Source organism: Zosterops lateralis (genome assembly GCF_965231275.1).
Source record: "Zosterops lateralis genome assembly, chromosome: 5".
In the NCBI taxonomy this organism is placed as follows: Eukaryota; Metazoa; Chordata; class Aves; order Passeriformes; family Zosteropidae; genus Zosterops; species Zosterops lateralis.
Window position 1 is genome coordinate 11,439,870 of NC_139766.1, and position 24,020 is coordinate 11,463,889.

Consider the following 24,020-nt stretch of genomic DNA (forward strand, 5'->3'; position numbering starts at 1 on the left):
AAACTAGCACCTGAAAAAGCTACACTTCTCTAAACATTTTTCATAGAAAAGTCCTTAGCAAGTTTATAGTAAAAATTTACACATCAATTGACACACATTTCATAGCTGATGCTGTGAGAAATAGAAGTTGTTGCCAAGATTAAAATGCACAAAAAATCAAATGCAAATGCAAAATCCTATTGCATTTCTTAAAGAGAGCAAAACAGTTATTTAAAATACCACTTCTGTATGCAGCTATAAAATTTAATATTCTGTCTGAACAATTTATATATAGACATAAGCTAAAAATATGCATTCCTGAGAACTGTTTATGCAAGTTCAACAGAGTGCGATTTTTTATTTGTAAATATGAGTTTAAAAAGATGCAATTTTAATATCTTATTAAAGATGTTAAATTTTATCAATTTCCTAGGTGTTAAAGCAGTTCACCATCTAATAGTCCTTTTCTAAAATTAAAACAATATTCAGTAGTCTCTGATCTCTTGATTTTTCCAGCATTTTCCATACCAAAACTGTACTTGAATCACAGAATAGCTTTTCTATTACCACAAGCCACTGTGTTGTCTAAACTTCCTAGAAAGAAGCCAAAATCCACTTTTTAAAGGGATTTTTTTTTCTTTTTGATCAATAGGGTTCTTATGCTTAGAAACCATAATTCTAGTTCTTAGTTCTTTTCCACTTGCTTGCATCACTTGTTTCTACCCCATGGTTACACTTCTAGGAAAAAAAAATAAATTCTTTATTGTCTTTTAGTTTTTCAGCTAATGAGAGTTTTCTTGTAAATATTCTCTATTTCCATCAACTGCCAAAGAGGCCTTCTTAGCACCTGCTCACTGGTCCTGAAAATTGATTATCAGAAATGTACACAGTTGTATTAGTAATGTCACTGTACAGTATTTTGTCAGAATATTGATATTTCCCCCTCTCTGTTGGCAATTATTTACTTTTTTCACCCTGAGAATAATTTTGCTTTTTACAGCACAAGGCACTGATGATTCCTAGACATGCTGTGATCACCTGACATTCACGGATCTTTATCATCTTCAGTCATTTCCAGAAGATGTGCTCTCCCTAACTCTAACAGTAAAATTCCAATAGTGTGTGATGTGGCCCAAATAATCTGATTCCTGGATGTACTAAGAACCTAATAATTATGTTGATTTGTATAGGATTATCAGTTTCAAGGATCAGGCCAAAGGAAATTCAAGCTCACTCTATGTAAAGTATTTCTGATAAGAAGTGTAAGTTTACAAGGGTATCAGGTTGGCCAGATAAGACTGAACACATGCCCTGAATCCAGATGACCTGGGCATCCAAATAATGTAAATGCAAGTCAAAATCAAAGTTGATTCAGGTCATCTTCTGGCAAGGGGTGCAGTAGCTCTACGGTATTTTTAAGGCTCCAAAATAGATCCCTTTGGTCTGATTATAGCTACAGAAGCTTTTCTTCTGCTAGAAGAAGGACACACTGCACTCTCTTGGACACATTTTTCCCACTTTCACACCATCCCTCCCAGCTTTTTAGGTAGCTAAAAGCAAGGGGGCTTGCAACTGAGCAAGGGTGCCTTCTACAATTCCCATTACATTACTGGTTGCTCCACAATTCCCATTACATTACTGGTTGCTCCACAAGCAAGTCATATTAGTTCACATATTAGTTTGGTTCTTCATGATAACAGGGTGCAATCAAAACTCCCTCCTGATCCCGTTGAGGAAAGCTGTTGACAAGTTCTCTACCTGGCAGGGTAAAAGAATGTCACAGTGATAAAGTGTCAACCCATTCTAGAAAGGAATTAAGGGCAAAATACTCTTCTACAACCTGCCCTCCCTAATGTTGTTGCAGAGAACAGTGCACTTAAAAAACATCTACAAACCCCAAACAAAAGAAAACAACCTGACATCTCAAATATCTCTTCAACACGTCAGATTATAGTGCAAAGAGAAAGAAAAATAAAATAAAAATAATGGACTAATTAAATCTCATGGCTTAATTTGCTACAGGAAGGCATATGATGATGCTAAAATTAAGAAACTATGTGTTGAGTGCTTTCATGAAAAAAGAAGACATTTGAAATGGAAGATATTTTTTGAAACTTATGAATTCATAAAGTTTGACCTGAACACATATTAGGAATCTGTCCACAAGGGCACTGCATAAACTCTTAGTCTCTACTGTACCAATAAAAAAATAGTAGCATTTCCCCAGGTAGGTCTGTTTCAAATAAAATACTTTAAACTCCCTTTACATTACAGAAAAACCTGAAGTCTTCAGTTATATTGAAGATTACCAGTGGCAGTTGTCATTCTCTTTGAACACCAAATATTCTCACCTTGACATTTTCAGGAAACTTTCAACTTACTAAGCTGTCAGAGACTAGTGTAAGATAAAGTAGAAGTCATTATTCATTAAAAACAGATACACTTTTATGAATAGAGAAGCCTACATGTGTGCATTTCACCTAAATATTATTCATAACATAAGAATAAAATAATACAATTTTAAAAAGCTGTTAGTATCCTTAACATTTAGACAATTTTGAAACAAAGAAACAGAAGATTAAATAACATGAATAGACGGATTACAAAGATACAAAGCAAAACTCAGTTATGTAAATATTTTTCTTGATGAGTGCTCAACACTGCAATGGAATTTCCTTTATTAAATTCCACTTCATAGTGACATGACTCCATATGTAAGTTATAATGGAGCAGCCACAACCAGGATTGCTCCCAACACAATGACACATTTTCCTCTTTCAATTCATCTCTCTTTAGACAGAAAGGAATTAATAAAAATTACAAGACAAATTATCTGTATCCAAGCTTAAAGAACAAAGGCTTGACCACTGTTTCCATCATTTTTTGGGGATTATTCATAATGCTGGAGGGCCTACACATCACTTCCTGAGAAAAACAGTGCAGGACATGTCCTTCAGCCACCATCACACCTCCAGAGCACACTAATGGGGAAGGAGGTACTGCACAGCAAAGCGTGATGTACCCAGGTGACTGATACAGATCTGTCTGAGAAGACACAACTCTGGGCCTTCCATTAACTTATAATGAATTGTTTGATAAAAAGATTCCATAAATGATTATTCTGCAGGAAAGCCTTGTTTTGGCATTGTTTGTAGCATGGCATTCTTACAAATCTAAAGACTAGATCTACAAACAACCCCTGCCCCATTTCAGGTCTTAAAAATGAATGTCATGCACTTACCTGCCCCCATGATGAGCCCTGGTGCCGTGTCCTTGGTGTGCACTGTGCCCGACACGTAGGGATTGTCTGCCCACCGGAGATGGAGGTGAAGGTAACAATCAGGCTTGTGGGGGAACAAGGAGAGAACAGGTTTTAAAAATCACTGCTACCAGTTATGTTTCTGCAATAAATGAAAGCCCATAGAGGGAGCAGCTTCAGCAATATATGTCTTCATAAAGAAAAGGAATGGCTGCTTCCCATGGAGCCAAACTCCAGTCTGAAGTATCAGTCTTCACTTTATAACAAGAATCTCTGGTGATGACTGCAGACTATGCCACTGTCTCAACAAAAAGATTTCCAAACTCAAAGAAGTCAGCATTATTATAAGAATCCCCTTCTGACAGAATAATTGCTTAAAAATGTTAAGTATTGCATGTCTGTTGGTCCCAGGTAAATGGTTAAAACAACTGTTTGGGCCGAAATGCCTTTTTTAGTAAAAAAGTGGCATGAAAAACAGCATAATGACTTCAGGACACATCATGTCTCCTTGCTAAGCAACTTACTGCTTCTTGCCCTTTATGCAGTGCACTCAAAGGTCAAATTGTTCCCAGCAATGTGACCAGGGGCTTTACCAGGAGCCAGCTGCCAGCACTGCCTGGGAGCTGCTGCCACTGCCACTGTCCCCCTCATCTCAGACTGATCTGCACCAGACCCTGCAGGCTGGAATCTTGCAGCACAGCCCTGGACTCTTTAAAAGGGAACTAGCAGCTCCAGCCCTCCACTTCTGCCACATGGAGATGGAGTGAAGTTCTGGCAGTGGCAGGACTACAAGTATTTATTTTTTCCACCAATTCAGAGCTTTGAGTCCCTAGGAGCAGAGAATCAGTGACAAAAATACAAGGTTTTCAGTACAGCCTTGCAAATAACAAAATACTATGGGCATTTGGGACATCTAAACAAACAAAAAGAATATCCTCCTACGAAAAGAAAGGAATATTTTATGCAAATTACTGTGGTATTTATTTTCAAGCAACTGTCAGGGGTTCCCTTTAACAGGGAACCAAGGGTTACCTTGTTTTATTATAAAACAAAAATATGAAGAGACGGAAAGAGAAATATTCATGGTTATCTCTGTTTGACTCGTGATGTGCCCCATATATCCAGACACAAATGACTGTCATGATTATTCTGAACTGTGTTCTGTGGTTGGCACACAAGAAATGTATCCTCTGCATCAAAGTGATCTCCAATACGAAATGCAATGCAACAGAAAGCCCTGACTACTCACCCTACGTGATGGCTGGACTAAGAGCCTCATGCAATGCAAGTACATTTGTCTGCTAGTTTGGCTGGTAAACTCAGCACAGAGCTCTCGAGCTGCTGGAATTACATGGCACATCCTGCCATGCAGATAATTCCTGCACACTTTAGACGGAGGATACACCAAAAAGAGCCACTTACAGGTTTGCAGTTGGTCGGTTTGCCGTTCATATCAATGTCTGGAGGGTTTAGAAAATCCCAGTCACGGCCTTTGTTGTAGGTTATCAGAGTTGTAACTTTCCCATCAATTTTCTGGTTGGCCAAAAAGACTCCTTTTACACCTCTGACCTGAAGCACAGAGAAGAAGAGTTAATATCCAGCACATACACATTTTTTTCAACAAGGATTATCCCTGATTAGCTGCTCTTTTGTGGCTCTGAACAGTGTATCTCAGGCAGTTTCTCCTGGAAACTGAAAGTGGATGATACCTTAAAAAAAATGAGGAAGGCAAAAAGATAAGAGGAAAGGGAGAAAGGGGGAAGGCAAGGACAATTACAAACTGAATTTTATTTCTAAATGTATTTTAAAGGGATAGGCAGTTCCCTCCATGTCAGAAGGCTAATCAAATTGCATGTTTAATATAGCAAAACACAATAGCTTATATATCAAAATATAAAAATTATGACACCATGGCCTCACCATTAAAATTTCACCTCTGCATTTTCTTTAAATATGGACAACTTTAAAGTGCTATTCTGCAAATGATGTAAACAATTTTTAACAACTATCTTTTACACTGCATTGCTGTGCCCATATTATATAAATATCACACAAATAGGTTACAATAATACAACACAGTATCATATCCTTTAAAATAACACTGAATTGGGAAGCACTCTTGTCCTTTGCAGGAAATAAATAAAGGCAGATCATCTGAGAAAGAAACATTGAGGGCTGAATCACCCTTTCAAGCCCCTGAAATGCTTCCACATTCCAGTTAGCCACCCTTCTTCACCTGTTTAACCTCTAGAGAAAAAAAAAAATAACAAAAAAAATGACCCTCTTCTCTTGGGCTGTTATTTTATTTCAAAACAACCTGTATTAGAAAATTATTACGACTCAAAGTGTTAAAGTTAATTGGTACAATTTTAGAAGCAACTTGACACTAATTATACTTTAATGTGTTTAGTTCTAGCCCTAACATTTATGTTATTAACATATTAATGTGCATTCCACCCAAGGGCATGAGATTAGATCTTCTATTAAAAGTGAAGGTTTCTTTAAGAGTGCTCTTATTTCCCTTGCCATTATTTATGAAGCTTCCTGAATTTTTTGGAAAATTCTGGACAACATATATAACCTGATATACATTTCCAGCACAGTACAGCTTGCTCATCTCCTTGGATGCTGACTCAACAAAACTGAACTATTCATTACAGATAAATGCACCAGACAGCCACCTCTTTGAATGATCAGGAATATTTGGCCCCTGGTAACATGATGCACTTCTGAGCTTTTATTTTCCATTTGAAATATTTACTGTTCCCTTCTTTTTCCAACTGACAGTTATTAACTCCATTTAACATTGATGTAGCAGAAGTCTGCACTGAAGGTGAGAAGAAGGCACCCCTACCAGCAGGCTACAGAATTGATACTCACTGTTTCTAAATATGGGAAGGAACTGATCCTTACCTACAGAAAATAAGAATGTTCTGCTGGTTATGGAAATAGCCTAGAACTTGGAAATATAAATAAGTCTATATTAAAAAAAAAGTGTAAAAAACATTTAAATACTCTACTCTCTCACAAGCTCCTTCTTTCTTAAATCCTATGCATTTGTGGTTGGGTTACTTATCCAGGATGCTGAAAGCTCAGAACCATCTCCAGGTTAAACACACCATAAAAGTCAACTACTTTGCAGGGCAGGTGACAAAAAGAAAGGAAGGGAAGAAGTGATGAACCTGCTTTCTTTATTTTCAAAGCATTTAATCTTGCTGGGGATTTTTTACATAGTTTACCTCTGAGAGACAGCTCAGCCATGAAAAGCCTGGCAGTTCAAATATTTACGTGGGAAGGCAGACTTGGGGTAAAATTTCTGTGCATGTCTTTTTTCTAGTGAACACAGTATTAAATATTAAAACAATAATTAGATCAGGGACTGCAACTGAGGTTTCCCTCTTCATTTTTGGATGGCAAAACCAGTGCTGCATCATGATTATTTTTGCTTCTCCTCTCTTCTCCCTCCCCACCCCCTCACTTAATGAATATTTAATAATTCCATTTAATCATCAAATGGGAGCCAGGCTAAATTTTTTCTCCATTCCCACCCCCATCTCTAATGTAACCAAGCTCTAGGGTAACTTCTCCTCTCTAGAATATGGGACATAAGTGTTTGAATCTATCAAACACTGAAAGGTTATGAAAACATTTTTTCCAGTATGTCAGTTAACTTCCCTCACTGCTGCTTGGAAAGATAAAAGCTGACCAGCATTTCACAGCAGTTTTATTTTGAATGAAAGGCATAAACCCTGCTTGAAATAATAAACAGGTTTCAGGTATGTATCTTCAGAGCAAGTTCAGAAATATCATGTTCAGAGTAGTGCATTAGCCTAAAACCCAATAACTAACATAAAATCATGGTGTGTAAAAAATGGCATCTTTAAAACATGCCACCCCTGCTGTAGCATTTTCCATTTAATTTGTCCTGTAGCCTATAAAAATACACACCTGACTCTGTAAATACTGGAAACGAAGCGTGTCAAATCTACCTCCTGGATGAGACTGTGATGCCAAGGCATCCAAATTCTTCTGTACATTCTACTCCTTGACTTAGTTCCCTAATCTAAAGTTGCAAGATTAGTATCTTTCCATCAAGAAAGGAAAAGATAAACATTAATAATAAGTTGCTATGGAAAAGAAGACATTTCAACATTGTACAGTGCTCAGTTACTCTGATGAACTGTCCAGGAGCCACTCAAGAAAGCTGAACATGATGAAATTCAAAGCACCTTTACACTGATTTTTTTGAACTTCAAGCTTAGTTCTCAGAGTACCTATTTTGCTTAACAGTTCAGGGCATAGTTGTTCCCCGGTACTCTTAAAAAAGCACTTTGTACCTTATAAAACTATTTTCTGTGATTTTCTGCTGTGATTCATTAATTGCTCCTTGTTATATTTCTGATATTCCATCCCAAAAATATTCTGTTTAGTTGGTAGCAGGAAGGCCAGTTCAGATGCCCCCACGGTGTTTACTAGCAACAGTTATTGAAATGTAGAAATTACTGCTATATAGTATATGTCTGTGACTAAAATTTAAATATATACAATTTGTTGTTTCGAGAAGAAATGCATGAAAAAGTGTACTGCAATTTATGTAGCTCTTATCTACATAAGGAGTCACAGCAGGAACCAAGGTAGAGGTATTTCATTAGTATCCACATTCTGCAAATACGCCTGTGTCAAATTTGTGACTCTTTCACAGTGGCAGCACTTGATATAATTTCAAGGACGTGTTCCTTGTGTACAGTCACATAATTCAAGGGCATGCTTCTTTTGGACAGTCATTTAGTTCTTAACCTTTTTTTTTTTCTTCTCTTCTTTAAACAACTACATGTGCAACGTGAGAAGAAATATGGTGCAAAAAACCATAAATCATATAAAAGAAAATGAATACAGACAGGCAGACACCTATTAAAATTTTATAGCAGATGTACAAGTAAAAGATGAAGTGGAGTCAGCATAAGATAACAAAGATGAACAGTACAAATTTTGAAGGGAAAATTATACACTGGCAGAAAGAGAAATTTTCCATCACTGAGGACTGTCTCTGTTCTGTCCTGAAGGTTCCCCTTCCCAAGGTGGGAAACTTGCAGCAAAATGCCCAAAAAAAGAAAACCCAGATTAGAGAAAAATAATCCCATCCTCAAGGGCTGCAATATGTGTTTTATTTATTAACAATTTTATACTGAGTAAACAACCCACACATTATGAGCACTTGATCCCATTCTAGTAAACAAGATAAGCACTAATTATTTATCAGGCAAGCTATCTAGAAGCCATCAGTGCTCTCCTATAAAGCAACTCAGTTTCAAAAATAACCTTAAAAATTGAATTGTATGGCTCCATGTGTATTGTCCTTATCGTGTGTACATTTCCTTCTAAATGTAACCCTACAATTGATCCAGCACACAATAAACTACGATTGCATTATCTAATATGCCCTTGGTAACATTGGGAAATTATGAAACAATCAGTGTAACTGAATTAAGTTAATAATTCTTGTAGACGAAAGGATAGCCAGGGGTAACATCTCTGTACAACTTATCTGAAATTACAGGCTACAGGTGATGCAAGGAGTAGAGATTGCACCTGACTGCCTTTTAGCTTTGCTTGGTCACAAGGGTGACCAGGAGTAAAATACTGCAAACTAATGCTGTCAATAAATCACCCTGTGGGAACGTGACTACACACAATGTGTAGCTTCACTCATTAGGAAGCCTCATTTCTAAAAAGGTAGAGTCTAGAAAATAATCACTGGTAATGAGAGACCTTTTTGTTTTGCTTGAGCCATTTAGAAAGAAAAAGTTAAAGAAAGATGCAGGAGATAAGGAGGAAGAAAACACTATCATTTTCCCCCACCGAGAAGAGTCTAATTACAGCAGTTTAACAATTCTGTCAGTGTGCGCCTTGTATCCAGAATTACTATAAACCTTTGCCAAAGAAGTCTGGTGCACCTTTAAAGTTTTGGGTGTTTTTTTTAAATTAACACCAGGCAAATTACAAACTGAGTCAGACCAAAGCTCCGCCAGTTTAATGTTCTGATAATGGCCAGAAAGAACAGAACCAGAGCAAATGTACACCTTATTACACTGAAATTTGTTACACTGAAATTCCATTCCCTAAACAGGAATGGAATTGATAACAGTCTGTGATACTCTTCCAAAACGCTATACAGTCTTTTATTTTGCCAAGTGCACTGATGTTAAAATACAAGACCAATTTGTTTACAGCCGAGTTCGTCTCATAGAAAATGCTGTTGGCACAAAACACATACTGAAAGCAAGTGGATTTGCTGTCCAATATCTAATTTTGTTGGCTCCTAGCCTTTCAGAGCTGACACAACCTAGCACAAGGCTTGCAGGATTACTACTTAAAACCCTACTGGCTAAAAGATGTCCTGCTCTCAAGTCAGGAAATGCACCACTGAATCACCAAGAAGAAAAAAGCTGTGCATAGACAGTTCCATAACTTCTTAGTTCAAAAATAAATTCTGCTTCCAGATTCACTTTTCAATAGCTTTTAAAAAAATAGCAAGTTTTGGATTTGCACATCTCCAGAACCCCATCCCAAGAATCTAGTTAGAGTAGACAACATATCAGTAGGGCAACAGGGAAACATGTAAGTAGTAACAATGTGCTACAAGTAAGACAGAAATCTTAGACTTTTTACTTTATTTAAATATAACTGTGAAAATACATTAATTTAAAATTAATTATATTCATAATGGAAAACCCCCCTCCACACAGACTACATATAATGGAAAATATAAAGATCTACCTCCAGAATATCTATCAGGACATTCTCTTCTGGCTGCTTTGTGCTCCGGACATTCTCCAGCAAGATGGAGTAGTAAACACCTTGTGGGTCAGACTGGTACAGGTTGTATGTGTCTGTCTGGTACCACTCCTGTACAGCCACAAACACCTGGTTTTCATCTGTACTGATTATCTGTAAATCCTGTAGGAAAATAAGGTACATAATGAATAATTTTTTTACATAATTTCTATTTTTAAAACAGTAAGTTGGTCAGGAGAGTTTAATACTGGGTGGAGGGGAAACATCTGAATGTTTAAGAACAAAAATCTCTAACAAAATACAAATCAGCACGCTGTATCCCACTGCTCCAAGGTAGTTCCTCACTGCCTTCTGACTGCAGTGCAAACTACCTTAGTGAAGAAAAAAATCATGAATGTGCAATAGCTGGAATCTGCTTTGAATTCAGCAGGAAATGACTTCTTGAAAGGAAAAATAGGGAAAGGAAGAAAAAAAACAAGAGACAGACTTTCCAAGATCGGGATAAGAGTCAATGGAAGACTGAAACAACATTAACAAAGCCAATCTAAAAAATAATCTTCAAGTAATAGAGAATTGAAAATTAGGTTAAAAATAGCATAGGACAAAGAGGATCAGATATATAATGTACAGCAGTTCACATAGGAATTAGTACTTATCATGCACACAGCTCATGTGTATTACAGTAGATTAGATTAATTTGTCTATCTCTGTCTACAGAACCACTTAAATATTCAACAGTAATAACAGGAGAGTCAACATTCTGCATTCATTTCCCAAGAATTTCAGGCATGGATATTGCTACAGCTTGCTTTCAGTTTTCCCAGCTTCTTCACTCCAAATGTCTCAGACAAAATAAAAAAATATGCACAGCTGGGAAAAATAATTTAACACTAATATTAAACAGGAGAAATAAATCAGGAAATAGCAACACAGAACTAAGCTTAGGAAAGAGAATAAAGGGACATGAGTTTGCAACACGATGTGGCAGCACAAAGGCAGATGTTGGGGCTATGTAAGAAATGGCATCAAGTCACAGAGACTGAAAGCTTGTAAACTCTTCATGACCTTCGTACTTAACTGGGATACTGTATTCAGTTCTGGTCCCCTTATTACTGGAGAAGTACTAAGGCAATGGAGTGAATATTAAATAAAGCTACCAGAATGTCAAGAGAATATAAATTTAGGATGAATTGGCTTAAAAAAAAAAAAAAAAAAAAAAAAAAAAAAAAAAAAAAAAAAGGATATTAAGAAAAGAACTTTGCAAAAATCAAGGAGACAAATAAATCAAATTCATAATAATCCAAGTTAAGACTGAAGAAAGTGTGAGTAACAGAGCAACACTGAGTACTCAGAAAAGCATGGCAGTCACACTGTAGGCAATATGCACAGTGACTGAGGCACTCAGGTTAAAAAAATACATGTATAGAAGTAAAATAATGCAGTGGAAATATTTTTAATATGAACAGAGGAGGGTTATTAAATACTAATAGTTTAGTTAAATTTCAAGTATTTTTGCATGTGTGACACATCTCAACACAAAAGAATGTAAGTGAAGTTTCCTATCAATGACAGCTCAATGCTGTTTCCAAAAAAACTTCCAAACTTCCATCTGAACTTTGTAGTAAAGCAGATTTTTGTTGAGCATCCCAGGAATTTTTTTTTTTTTTTTTTACTGAAAACTTACTCCAAAGCAGACAGTCTGGCAGAAATGCCTGCAAAACACAGCAACTGATCACAATAGCTCCTTTAGCTTCCTTTAAAAGCCTCTTTAATGTATAGAATGTTTCATCTCCTGCCTTAAACCAGGGCAACATGAGGCTTGGTAGCCCACATTATACCACATGGAAAGTTCCCATGACTTTCTGATAATAAGGATGGAAGCAAAGCAGAGTCAAAAGGAATAAAAAACCAATTCTTTTTAATGTGAAAACCTCTAGAAACCCCTTAATCTTCCATGAAGCCAGGAGCTTTCTGCAAAATTATCATCTACATTATTACAATAAAACATTTATACAGTGTCACAGACAAATGCAAAACTCCAGGGAAGGTAGGCAAGGCACTTTCCATGCCCCAATGCTTTCCCACTCCATGCTTTCCTGGTGAGGTGGCAGTGGTGGCCCTTGGTGGCAGAGGTAAGAGCTGGGGGCAGGCTCAGCTCTGGCTCTCCCATCCCAGGGTGGGGTAGGAGAAGCTGAGCCATCAGAAGCAACATGCAAAGAGCCAAAACGAGCAGCACACAAGGACAGGGAGATTAATTTTGGGCAGACTGTAGGGGTCAGGTGAGGGATAGAGGGGTTGGATGCAAAAGTTTGCTCAGCAAATACCAGTTCACTTTTCTCTTGGCAGCAGCTGTTACTAATAAAGATGTTTGTCCACTCAGGCTGCTGGTTGGCAACTTTGCTGAGGCAAGAGCTTAACAGATTCTGGTCTTAGCAAGTGAAATTACCCTTGCACTGCCTTGAACTTTGTTCCTTCTTTTCAGAATTTACGCTTTCAGATTTCCAGTTCAGTCTCACAGCTATTTTCCTTTCACAGTGATTTCTTTTCCCTCAAGAAACAAAGCAGTCCTTCAGTTATACTACCTTGCAACAGTCCTGTGCAGCATTTCCTACCCAGTGCTTTCTGATACAATCCTCTGGGAAAAGTAATTGACAACATGAGGAAAACTGAAAGTTTCATGGCCAATTCTTCCACTTATCTTTCAAAATCCTGGATGACACAAAATGCTGAAAATCTACTTAAAACAAAGGTAAATTGCCATGTCACTCTTGTACTATTCCTATACTGAAAAGTGAATTTAAAAAGAAGAAATTGATTGGCATATAGAGGGGATGGGTTGTCACTGTGCCAAGTCCATTTCTTCATCCAGCCATCCACTGCTAAGAGGTGAGAAGCACATGGAGAGGGGACATCAGCAAATATTGCAAGACAGAACCTACTGTAACCTAAGAGTTAACTAGAAAGGATGTCTGAGAAAAAGAAATCTTGGTGGAGGGAATGCACGTTTTTACTGCTTTATCTAATTCATGGACACAGATACAACCTTAGGCTGTAGCCTCAGCAGATCCTACAAGGAAAGCATTTATTTTTTTATGATTTCATGCTTGGACTACAGCAATTGCTTTCTTGCTGGATCTCCTGTTTTCTCTCTCTCCATTCTGCAAGCTACTCAAAGTGCCACTGGTCATTTCATTTTTCTGTAATTATGCTATTCACACACAATTTATTCAAATTCATTTATAAAGACCTTCTTTACTGTTGCTATAGATCTTCAGGGTTTGGAACATTTCTTATTGTCTCTATTCAGATTTTTGGTATCTCCAGGCTGCCTTTTCATACACATCCAATATTTAAGATCTTGTGGTTTTCTTTCACTTCCATGCTGAAATGAGAGTCCATGCCCTTCCAGACGCCCCAAGGCAGAACCTTCTCCCCAGTTTGCCATAGCAACCATGCTGTTTCCTTTGTGGTATGCTCAATTCTCCATGGGCATCCCTTCTCTTATCTCTACTACTTTACTTTTGCCCTCTCAAGTTTGCCATTCCTGCTCTGCTCTATCTCTTGCTGACGCAGTACCTATGCTCTTGCCATTTTCACTTTCCTCTTTGTTTTTGCAAAGCCCACCAGTGTCAGCTGGTATCAGCCACAGACTGTGGTTCCCAAATACCAGTATTCTCCCTTTATCTCCTCTCCTTTATCTTCCTCTTCTTAGGTTGTAAGGTTTCACACAGTTCTGAGGTTCTACGAGATCCATTGTCCAAAAATTCTTTTTTTTTTTTAACCTCTAAGCCCCCATGAGATTTTTCTGTTTTGTTTATTAATGTGCTTCTTGTGCACTGAATTTTGCAAATTCCTTTGTCACAATTTTTCCTTCATCCTTCTGTCTTCACTAGGACATGTTACACCACACAAAGCACAGAAATCTGTATATTTATCACTAAAAATCTGTGCAACTATTCATAGGTCCAAGACAGTGAACCAGTCTGTGGAATTAGAATTAAGGACAGCTGGATATCTGTTGAATCAGAATTACTTTTTAACAAAAAAATGCTAAACAAATCCTGATCAAAGGCTTCATAATAAAATTTGGGATGATTAAGTTAAGCATCCAGTGAGAGATCATGTCACTCCTGCTCTCTCAGGGACTTGTAAGCTGCTATGTTTGTACTACATCAATAGCAGAAAACTTAATTAACAAACACATAACACAAAGACAGTTTCAAAGTATACTCAAAATAATTAGGCATTTACAGAAGGCCAACTTGTGCCAAAAGATGAGCACCACTTCAAAGAAACTCCATATCACATGGACAGACACAGTCTGTTAAATAAAGGATTCTGAGGGTGTACACAAGGCATTGAAAGAACTGTGCATGTTCAGCCATGACCTGGAGCACAGGCATCCAAGAACTGTTCCAGCAAGTACACAGACACAATCAAATATTTATTCTTGAAAACACTGCTTAAGAATTATTTCTTTACTTCTAACACAGAAATACCAATATGATCAGTCTTTCCATAATTACCTGCTTTTAATGTAGTCAGGTCTGTTATCACACAAAGCTGAATGAACACCCAATCAAAATTTGGTCCAAAAAAACATTAAACAGAGTTGGGATATGGGGGTGTTGTGGATAGCAGGAAAGAAGGAAAGAGGTTGAAGGAGGAAGGGAAGATAAATGAGTTGTTCTCATTGTATACAGTCACATACCATCTGCATTCAGTAACTAACCAGCCTGTAAGACTGCAAATACTTTACAGAATTTTATATTCAACAAATGCTCAGTATGGTTTACCATATTACTAACTGTGATAAGGAACTCTATGACACAAATAAGCACAATTACAGCTTGAAGACAGAAGGCTGTAAAAGATGACAAAGATTGTAATGCCCACCAGTGCTCCTTTGTCTACAACATGCTGATGACATAGAAAGTATCATTCAGTGAAAACACTGTAGGCCAGTATAACGATACACAGGCAGGACTGTGATGCTTCAGTCAATAAGGCAAATAAAACAGAACCTCAAATGTTCAGTTTTTGTCAGATGTCAGAATTCTGCCCCTTTGCAATCTTTTAATGCTGTGGTTGAGCAAAATGTTAACATGAAATAAGCAATGTATTAAACAAGAATGGTGAGAAGTAAATGTATCAGTAGAGGAACAGATGTAAGCACTCAAGGCTCCGTAGTCTCAGTCTTGACCTCCAGATGTACCACATTTATACCCCTGTAATCTCTCAAGCACAATCAAGGTAACTGGATGGCACATATCCCAAAGATAATCCTCCTAATCTTCCTTGCCTGGCCGAGTAAAAAAGTTCACAGAGAGAAATCAATAAGTTGCACAGTGAAGAAAAGAACAGTTCCTTGAATCCTCCTCAGATAGATTTGTACAACCAGCAAGTCAGACAGCTGCTATAGCTCAGGTTCACTGCCTGCCCTGGTGACACTGCCTGGGAAAGGAATATTTCTCCTGCATCAAATGCCACTGCCACCTGCATTTCTACTTTGTTTCCTTTTTTTTTCCTTTGTTCAACAGCCATTCCAGTGGACTTTCACAAGAATGGAGCTGCAGCTGAAAACTGCTCTTCTGCCTGGTAAAGGGGAACAACCTCAACCAAAGCCTCCCAGGCTGGCGAGTGAGAGAGGTGGTGAAGGGGCTTCCCAAGTAGAACAAAAATTATTGGGAGACTAAGAGCTTTGCTAAATGAGCTGACATAGACTCAGTAATTTGCAAGCCAACCATCAAGCAGCCAAATCCTTGGAGAACATCACACAAAAGGGCTGCAGGAATCTTCTACCATTTGTCTGTTAATGGATAGGCCCATTTAAGGATCATCTTATACCTATTATTGAATGATACAGAAAATTTCAGAAGTCTATGGTTAAAACAGTGATGTGTATTCAGACTGAGGCAGGGAAGAGGTGGTCATGCTTTGAGGTGACTGGGTGATAATCAAACAAAAAGAATACAAGGATCTGATAAAAGGCATCTATAGGAGATTCCTACTGCCATGAATAAAGTACAGACTTCAACCTATTTCTAAGGCAATAGGATTATTTTCTCCTTTTGTTTATGTTTGCTCTTCCCCTATATTTCCATTTATCTTGGTTACCTGAAAAATTTTACATTATTGCCTATTTCACAAGATTGAAAACACGTACAGAGATTGAAAAAGACGAAAAAAGCTTTTTCCACACCATATCTTTTCAGAACTAAACTTTCCGAATTGCAGCAGGATACAACAGACAATAGAGCTCTTGCATCATTAAGATTTTGTAGGAGGCATGAATGAATGCAGAATCAATCAATGCCTTGTATCAGTTCTTTAAAAGGAGATCATTATCAATGGAATTTATTTAAGAGAGATGGGAAGAGGATTCAGAATAAATAAATTATTTTAAATTGCAATAGTAAAATTGCCATAATTTGTAGCAGTTTCCTTGGCTTGGTCAAAAATTTTGTTAACAATTTTCTTTTGCTTGAACTCTCAGAATGAACTGGTTCCCATTTTTATTGTTACCCACATCAGAGCATGACTCAAATACCTGAAAAAGGACCAGACCCAATGTACTCCTCCCTGTCTCCCTCCCCGAATTGCACTTCTCAAGGCAAGGGCAATCAGAGCTGCAGGAACATTTGTTTATTGTCAGCAAGACAAGTGTGCTGACAGTCTGGATGGGGCTCCAGCCTGTGCCCTGGAAAGACTGGCCCTCCTTGCAGTGGCATCTGAACCTCTGCTCCAGGCTGAAAACAGCCCAAGGGGGATTGCTGGATCCCCTAGGATACTCCTGGATCCCTAACCAGCCAAGTTGACACACAAATGCAGCTCTTGGCTCCTTCTCCTGGCTTGATTTCGGTATTTGCTTCCTAGGAGCTCCCAACTTCTGATCTAGTTTTAGCAGCACAGAACAAGCAATCTCAGTAAAATGGAATATAGTATAAGAACCAGTTCAATTTTGAAAACAACAGTTTGAAAATTCCTCTTCTGTTTTGGGGAGCATATAAGCAACCTTTGATATGGTCTCACCAGCCTTTGCTACTACCTATCCTTCCTGGCAGCAGCCAGCACTTGTCAAATACAGGAGGCAGCTGTGGGACTCCATGCAATGTCAGTATCAAACACAATGTTTAAAAAAGAAAAAGAAAAAAAAAAAAAATCTCAACAGCACGGAAAAAAGGTTAAAAAAATTATCTGAATCCTGGTGGCCCCCAAAGGCTCTGCTGTCTGTACACACAGAGCTATGATGTGTTACAAAAAGGTGATCTCAGAGGCACTGTGGAGCTGGAGCCCAGAAACTTAACAGAGGCAGAGCTTGGCTGGAAGCTGCTTTTAGCAGCCTTTCATTCACATGTAAGGAGGACTGTAGACATGTCCAAAGACACACTATTCTTTTTTAGGTTTTTCTTTGGGGATGCATTTGAACAAATACAAACACAAATGCAGATGCAAACAATATTAAAAAGATGAGAATAACTTCTCTGCAGATTTCCAGCCTTTTCATATCGAAAGGAAAATGAGACATCAAAAATATTTTCTAACTGTTCGGTCTGAAACTGCTCATTCTATCTCTATATGCAAAATCATCATGAAAGGATTCTATGCAGCAAAAGACTAACATCTGAAGGACCCAGCCCTGTTCCTTAAGGCAAGAGGCTGCATTTTGGCACAGCTCTCCTGACATTGTTAGACACATCCGTGACCAGTCTAAAGCATCTTCAGACTTGGCTACAGTTTTCCTTCCCTGTATACAATCACTGCTCAAAAATTCTGTCCAGACACCACTTGGAAAGAGATTTTTTTAAGACCTCATTTCATGCTTTTGAGAAAAATGAAATTTAGCCTTTTATAGTCATACTTCATTTCCTGGTTAGGCAAAATCTAATATTTAAACTCTCTGAAATCTTTTACAACTCTCAGATCTTTCAAAAGCCATTGGCTTTAATCAATCTTTAAAAAAATCCTTTGTAAATTTGTTTATCTCCTACCACCATAAAAGAAGCAACTCCACAGTCACATGTTCTAGATGTACTTTTAATGTGTCCGTGTCTTTGCTGATATCCTGTGTCTTCACAAAGTTTCATGATCCAATTCTACTGCACTTGGATGATTCTCACTGAAATATAGCATTGTAAAAGATTTCAGAGCTGTGTTCTTATTTAGTTCAGTATGTAACATTTCTGTTGTAATGTGAAGGTACCAAATCACTCTAAAAAAAAGAGAAGTATCTTTCTCAGAAAAGGTTAAAATCTTTCATATTCACCGCTATTCTAATGTTCTAAAGCTATGTCTGGCTTCTAGACCCTCTTACTGAAATTTTCAACTCTGTTTTGTGCAAATACCAAAGGAACTTCTCCTGGAAGTATTGTCAAAATGCTAAAGAGATAATATTTACTTTATTCCTCTTGTTGGGTATTGCCTGAACTAGGAAGAGCCCAAAATAACCCTTTCAAAATGGCATAGTCAACCTGTTCCTAGGTAGCTATAGACTCTACCAAAAATGAAACAATTAACTTTTAATTTATTTATTCAGTCAGGCCTGAGGTAATCCACTCAGTAAGAAAAAAAGAAAAAAAGGAAAAATAAACAAAACCCATATTTTCCAAGGCAAAGAATTGAGCATGCAACACTATTTCAAACAATCCAGACTACATATGACAGAAATACCAGGGAATTGTGACTGACACTTTATGAATGTATCAGAAGCTCCTTGTTTACACTCTGCTTCCCTGCCTTGCTCCTTAATTGCTTATTTGTGTCCCAGGGCAGGGTTCAACAGGCTGCATTCCCTTGAGGTGTCCATGTTTGGCATATTTTGACATTCAAAAGCTGGATATTCTCCTGCTGTTTTCCTGACTACGATTTCCCCCAAGAAAGAATAAAGGCTGCCTTGAAAGCCTGAAAAACATGGAAATAATTTTATGGAAGGGTTGGTCTATATACCTGTCTTTGACTATACATTTCTTGGCAAGATATAGAGATAGAGAGATAGATATTTCTGTAGTGCTACTAGAAGCATATCCAAGTTTCAGATTCTTGTTCAACTAATACCTGAGGATTTGATTTGAGATTCTGGTACATTTAAAATTAAAGTCTTCAGACCACTATTTGTAATGACATTAAAAAAAAATCTAAGCTGAAAAAACCTGAGATTAGCATGTTTGCTTCATAACAATAACAGCAAAAGGAAATAAATTGTACTTTAATGTCCTCCATTAGATGAGCAATGAATTAAACTAGCTCAATTCAAGGCATGGAAAGAAAACAAGTTCTCTGCTAAGTAAGAGACAGAATCACAGAGAATCACATGAAAAACCAGAAACCTCATGAGACCTCCACATCAGCTTCCTGCTGGGAGCAGGGTGAACTGTAAAGCCAGAGCTGGTTACTGGTGGTCTTATCCAGCTGGGTCTTTCAAACTTCCAAGTTATTTTTCTTCTAACTGTAAAATTAGGAAATACACTGTGTGCAGCACAAAAAATTCAGCTGCTTCAGTTAGACCACACTTACACTTCTGTGTGTAATTGTTGACTCACTATGGAAATATAGAAACCCTATCACTAGGAAGATACAAAAGACTGAAGGAACGTCAGTCTTGCAATTTCATTAAGCAAAGTCCATACTGGAATTCTTTAATTAGAGAAATAAAGAACCACCAAGTAGCAAAATTCTCCTATATTAGTATTCATGATTTTACCAGAAAACATCATGTGGAATTAAAATGCAATTGATTCACGAAAGAACACTCACATCTCTATATCATTCCATCGCCATTGAGGATGTATAGCACTGCCTTATGGAAGCAAAGCTCAAAAACTGTTGCAGTAACTGATGACAAATAAGCTGTTGTACATTATACCCCTCTATGGTTTATGAGTACTACATTAATGGAATAAAAATAACAGTAGTATTCAAAATAAAAATAAGGATTCAAAAATCCTTACAGGGAGAAATTGTGAACTCAGGATAATGAGGTTTGAAAAAGAGCAGAAAAAAACTATTTTAGGTAGAAAGAGAAGATGACAAATGCAAAAAGGGAAAGAAAAGCATGCACACTTACTTTCGGCAACGCATATTTTGGCAACTTCATCTGTACAAAGCCATTTCGACGGTAAGACACGTAATACTTGGTCCGATTTGCTGATGTTGTCTGCACAAAGGAGAAACAGAACTCTGTGACAGCTTATGTTAAAATCTAAAGAACCTGAGATGGAAACTCTTTTGCTTTTAACCTGTAACAGAAATACGTAGTCATGACTTTTAATGTAACATTCCAAAGTACCAAAAGGAATATTCCAAATAAATATCAGTGAAAATAGTCAACTTGCAACCTGTCCTGGATTTTCTAATCAGAAATGTAACACCAACATGCTGGTATATAAATTGGCATAATTCCAACTGAGCCTTTGAGCACCATCAGATGATATCAGTAAATAAAAGTTAGCCTTTGGTAATATTTCACTTTTTTTTTCACATTGAGACTCATTTCTTTCTTTGACTTAGGAAATCCATTTAGAAACCTACCCTAATCCAGCTATTTCTCTCCTAAATTTTTGTGTTTAAAAAGGGAACTTGATTTGAAAGAGAGCCTACCCTGAAACATAAAAATCTGATTTGGCTTGGTAAAAATAAACTTGATGTATGACAGCAGGTCCACCTGCCTGAATATTTTAAAGGTAACAAAGTATTTAATATTGTACACATTTTTTGTGGTATAAAGAATGTGATGCCTTTAGGAATGTGATTTGTTAAATGATGATGGATCAAACCAAAAACCTCATCATTCCTTTAACTAGTGCTAAATGGCAGTCTTACCCATCTGTTCACAGGCTTTTTTCAAATGCATGTTTTAACATCATTCATTTTAAATGACTGGAGGTGATGCAAGGCAGAAGAAATTTGGAGTTGAAGCACCTAGTCATGTCAAGCCTCACTGGTATTAAAGGCTGGTCTGTGCTTAAGAACAGCATTGAAACTTTAATCTTCCTACTTAAAACCACCTCTGAAACTGTCTGACTGTCAGGGCAAACTGGGAAAAAAAAATGAGTATTAGAAAGTTCCTGGTCTTCATGGATATAGACATACTAAAGAAATGTGTCTGAGATCTTCCTCTAAGATGGTAAAAATCTCCAAAATAGATGTGGGCCAGGAGTAGCAGTGCAGACCTGCAATACTCTGATTCACATCTGCACAGCTCAGGGAATATGAACAATGCTGGAGGCAGGGAGACAGTTTCAAACTCTTTTTTGGCACAGAGGATTCTGTGCAAATCCTCTTTCTGACAGGCATTACTGTGATATCATGAGGAGTCCCTGGTCTGATTATAACTTCTATAACTATAGTGTAGTGATAGAAGCATTTCCACATGGTTTCAAAAGTATGCTGTTTCTCAGATGTGCAGCTGCTGTGTGGTTTCACTGGAACAGATAAATGCTGTCCTGCCTCACACCTCTGGGGTGGCTGTGCTTCAGATGTGACTATAGGATCCCAGAGTCACCTTCTATTCTCCAGTAATACAGATGTGAATAACCCCAAAGCAATTTAGCTGTAAGACATACATTACATACTGTGGTTTACTGCAGAAAAGTCCAAAAGAAAAAGACTAGAGATGTTTCCCCTTTATGCAGAACACAGGAACATCTCATCTACTGGCTCTGACATGTCTCAGATCTACGGAGACCAAGTTACCAAAGGCATCGAGTAGCAACTGTCTATTACTTATGTGTACATTTCTACCTTGCACTTCCATTTTGTGTCTGCTCATGTCTGTCATGAAAGGGAATAACAGCTCAGGCTACAGTTGTACATGACATCCAGCAAAGCAAAATGCTTGATGAGCAAGCAGCCACTGTTTTGCTGAGCACAGCAGTCTGGAAGTTCTCATGGTGAGAAGCAGTTCTCAGCATCTCTATACCATGAAATGGATTTTAGACTGTGCCTAGGGGGAGCCACAGGTAATAACAGCTTTGAGCAAAATGAGTGCCATGAGTGCTCTGATTTGAAAAATGCCTACTTTAGTCGAAAAGTTCCTCCCCGATTCCATTGTTTGAGGTTTAGTTTTGGGTGTGGTTTTTCTTTTTCTTTTTCTTGGTGTGTAGGTTTTCAGGTGGTTTTCTTGTTTGGTTAAGTTTTTTGTTTGCTTTTTAGTGTTAATTCTTCTAAGTCATGCAGGTCCTCGAAATCACTACATCAAACAACAGGAGAACAGATCCTTTGTGACCCTACTAATTTACAGGCCCTTGTGGAAGAAACATGCTCAAGGGGGGAATGTTGGAAAGGAGCCAATCTGATGCACACTCAGGCCCTAGTGGGGAGACGTAACCATTGCCACAAAATAGCTTTCCTGCAAAAGTCAATAAGTTGATAAGTTTTGCAGCAAACAAATCTCATCAAAGTAAGGGGAAAATGATAGCTGAGCGCTAAGGAAAGCACAAGCAACTTCCCTAGTAAAATCTAAGAAAGCAAAGAGGATATAACTCCTCCTTGAGAAGTCTGCAGCTCTGATAGATTCAAACCACAACCAGTGCCAAGCACATAAAACAATATTTACAAGTGTGCCTGAGCTGTACTGGTGCCATATGGCTGACAAAGTTCCAGCCCATATTTCTGCAGGCAGGTCTTGTAGTTTGGGAATGAAATAACCCCAGTGTAATTTGGACCACCATGAGTTGTAGATGTGGTGCTCATGGACATGGTTTAGTGATGACTTGGCAGTGTTGGGTTTATGTCTGGACCTGATTTTAAGGGTCCTTTCCAAACTAAATCATTCTATGATTCCATGCTAATTTGCTCCAAGCTCCCCAGCTATGGCCATTTGACCCTTTTGCTTCCTAAGCACAGCCATGTTAGGAGTTCTTTCCTGGCAAAACCTCTTCAGAGGAGAATCTACATGAAGAAGTTTTGCAACTACTCTGTCAGTGGTTGTCCTTGGATGCTTTTCTCCTGGAATATTCTTGTATTTTGTCCTGGAAAGGACCCAGAAGAGTTTGTAATCACAGGAGCACAAGGTTTGCATTTCCCCTAATACACAAGAGTATTTATAAAAAGTAACACAATCCACTTGAATATCTAAAAGGGCAACTGGTTGCACAAACTACAGATGCCTTTTTTTCTTTTAAATTTCCTTTTTGTTTGGACTGATAAAGGGATGAGGTTTTTTCCATGTAAAAAAATCATAAAGCATAATTCATTAATTCCTTCCTGCTCCTTGCAGTGTTGCTGCACTGTTTAGAATTTTATTTTTGAATTCGAAAATGAGCTACCTCTCCCAAAAATGGCAGTACCTGGAGAAATATGTAGTCATCCTGCACAGTCAGGGAATCCCGATCAGTGCTGCCAGCAAATGGGACTGTCACTGTCTTATCAGAACAATTTTGAATCTGGCAAGTGATGTAGCGATAACCTGAGGGAAGAGAGACAGAAACATATGACAGGGCTATCAAGGGAAAAAGAAGCAAGCAGTATTAAATGCTATTCATGTAGGAAAAAGGCTGCCTTTGCCAGGTGAGTTAGTTGTAGAATTATTATATCAAATTCTCATATAAGACTTTTTCAATCTCCAATGTACTGAGAATATATTAACTGCTTACAGTTCAGGTAGCTCCCTGGAGGCAGCCTGTTATTATCCAAATTTTGCTGGTCCAGAGAGATTAGGGGCTAGATGAATGAACCATTCATGGGTGGGGATAATAGAAGGAGCCTCTTTCCTCACTTTACCTATGCACAGAGCTGAATTATTCACCTGGAGAAATGGCAGCCTGACACAACATAACTGAAATCAATAGATCAACCCCAGTATAAAATTGTGATGAATGAGAAAAGAATCAGGCTCCATTTAATAGACAGCGTGCAGAATTTTAAAGCCTATTTTCAAAGCTCTGTCAGAATGTTCAGACACAGTATTAGCACACTACTGGAACTGGTCTGTTGGGGCAGGATTTCTATATTCAGAGTTAATACCTTGCTGAAAAAGCCCAGACTGATT

The 24,020-nt window shown here is 37.8% G+C and overlaps 1 protein-coding gene across 2 annotated transcripts in view; it reads right to left on the bottom strand.

Moving 5' to 3' along the window:
- SORCS2 (sortilin related VPS10 domain containing receptor 2) overlaps nucleotides 1-24,020 on the bottom strand; it is a gene marked incomplete at its 5' end in the record, with an annotated part of 544,971 nt that overhangs the window by 65,761 nt on the left and 455,190 nt on the right. For both annotated transcript variants that reach the window (XM_083862198.1, XM_083862199.1), the window contains 5 exons: nucleotides 3,221-3,323; nucleotides 4,661-4,807; nucleotides 10,016-10,195; nucleotides 20,097-20,186; nucleotides 23,320-23,438. In XM_083862198.1, the coding sequence (XP_083718324.1) occupies nucleotides 3,221-3,323; nucleotides 4,661-4,807; nucleotides 10,016-10,195; nucleotides 20,097-20,186; nucleotides 23,320-23,438 (639 nt within the window). The remainder of the gene's footprint in view (nucleotides 1-3,220; nucleotides 3,324-4,660; nucleotides 4,808-10,015; nucleotides 10,196-20,096; nucleotides 20,187-23,319; nucleotides 23,439-24,020) is intronic.